The 1,837-nt window shown below is 55.1% G+C and overlaps 1 protein-coding gene across 1 annotated transcript; it reads right to left on the minus strand.

Annotated features, from left to right (window-relative positions):
- Nucleotides 1–299: 299 nt before the first annotated feature.
- On the minus strand, nucleotides 300–983 carry LOC130143452 (olfactory receptor 14C36-like; the record flags this gene model as incomplete). The annotated part of the gene is made up of 2 exons (XM_056326140.1): nucleotides 300–335; nucleotides 519–983. Coding segments are annotated over 2 exons (501 nt in total), but the record flags the coding sequence as incomplete, so codon positions are not given.
- Nucleotides 984–1,837: the final 854 nt, after the last annotated feature.

The raw sequence follows: 1,837 nt of genomic DNA on the forward strand, positions 1-1,837 counted from the left end.
TTGAGTGACTGTGTCTTCCCTCCGTTGTGACAGTGTCCCACCCGATCACTGCCTTGCTTCCTTCACCGTGACCCAAGGATTTGCACCAGGACACCCTGCCGCGTGCCCCCACCCTGTTATTTGCCCCAACTTTGCACACTCACACAGCTGAGCTCTACACTGGTGCTTTACTCTCCTGGGAAGTTGATAGATGTCTCCACTACACAAGCCCCTTAAATTACAGAGATGTGACACAGGAGTCCAGCTGCACCATCCTGGATGCAAACGTACAAAAGCCAGGCTGGTCAGGCAGGCTGGGTTCATGCTATTGAGAAAGTGGAGTGCATGCAAACATTCTAGGAGAAACACAATTGTGACATTAAAAGCGCTAAATGCACAGGAAGTTCCAGAGATGACCTGCAAATGCCTTGTGAGGAGATTCAGGCAGTTCAGTGCTGCTGAGAGACACCTGACTGCATCAGCTTCTTCAGTGCGTCCTTCAGCTCCTGGTTCCTCATGCTGTAGATGAGGGGGTTCACTGCTGGAGGCACCACCAAGTAGAGAACTGACACCACCAGGTCCAGGGATGGGGAGGAGATGGAGGGGGGCTTCAGGTGGGCAAACATGGCAGTGCTGAGAAAGAGGGAGACCACGGCCAGGTGAGGGAGGCACGTGGAAAAGGCTTTGTGCCGTCCCTGCTCAGAGGGGATCCTCAGCACAGCCCTGAAGATCTGCACATAGGACAGAACAATGAAAACAAAACACCCAAAGAATAAAGAGGCACCAGACACAATAAGCCCCACTTCCCTGAGGTAGGTGTGTGAGCAGGAGAGCTTGAGGATCTGTGGGATTTCACAGAAGACCTGTCCCAGGGCATTGCCTTGGCAGAGCGGCAGTGACAGTGTATTGGCCGTGTGCAGCGCAGCATAGAGAAACCCACTGGCCCAGGCAGCTGCTGCCATGTGGACACAAGCTCTGCTGCCCAGCAGGGTCCCGTAGTGCAGGGGCTGGCAGATGGCCACGTAGCGGTCATAGGCCATGACGGTGAGGAGAGAACACTCTGCTGAAAGGAAAAAGACAATCAGGAAGAGCTGTGCAGCACATCCTGAGTAGGAGATGTCCCTGGTGTCCCAGAGGGAGTTGGCCATGGCTTTGGGGAGAGTGGTGGAGATGGAGCCCAGGTCGAGGAGGGAGAGGTTGAGGAGGAAGAAGTACATGGGGGTGTGCAGGTGGTGGTCACATACAGTGATGATGAGGCCATTTGCCATGAGGGCAGCCAGGTAGATGCCCAGGGAGAGCCAGAAGTGCAAGAGCTGCAGCTCCCGCGTGTCTGCCAATGCCAGGAGGAGGAACTGGGTGATGGAGCTGCTGTTGGACATGTGCTGCCTCTGGGCATATGGTCCTGTCACAGGAGAAAAAGACAGTGATAATTTAGGGGAGACTTCTGCAAGCAAAATCAAAGCCATTTCCCACAGACCATCCCCCCGTCACACACAGACATCCCTCTCTTTTCTCGGAGACCTTCCTGCAGCTGTGTGGCTGCAGCCCTGCTTGGTGCTGGCCGTGTGGGTGATGAAGAGCAGGGCATCTGCCCACGGGCTCTTGACCAGCCAGCCCCACTCTGCAGCAGTGGGTGGGGGCAGGGACCAGTCCTGGTGCTTAACTTTGTCCTCTGAAACCAGTGCCAACGCAGAAGGGCTGGTCAGCGTCTGCAGCGCCAGTGCTAAGGAACGGGAAGGGTGAAGGCATTGTAAGAGAGCTTGAGTTTTTTTCACAGCTCCCCCCCATCTCTCCTGTTGCGTATTTTCAGATGTCAGAAAAGCAGAGCATTTTTGCTGCCCTCCGGTGGAACACAGTG

This window comes from Falco biarmicus, unplaced genomic scaffold (assembly GCF_023638135.1).
Source record: "Falco biarmicus isolate bFalBia1 unplaced genomic scaffold, bFalBia1.pri scaffold_30, whole genome shotgun sequence".
In the NCBI taxonomy this organism is placed as follows: Eukaryota; Metazoa; Chordata; class Aves; order Falconiformes; family Falconidae; genus Falco; species Falco biarmicus.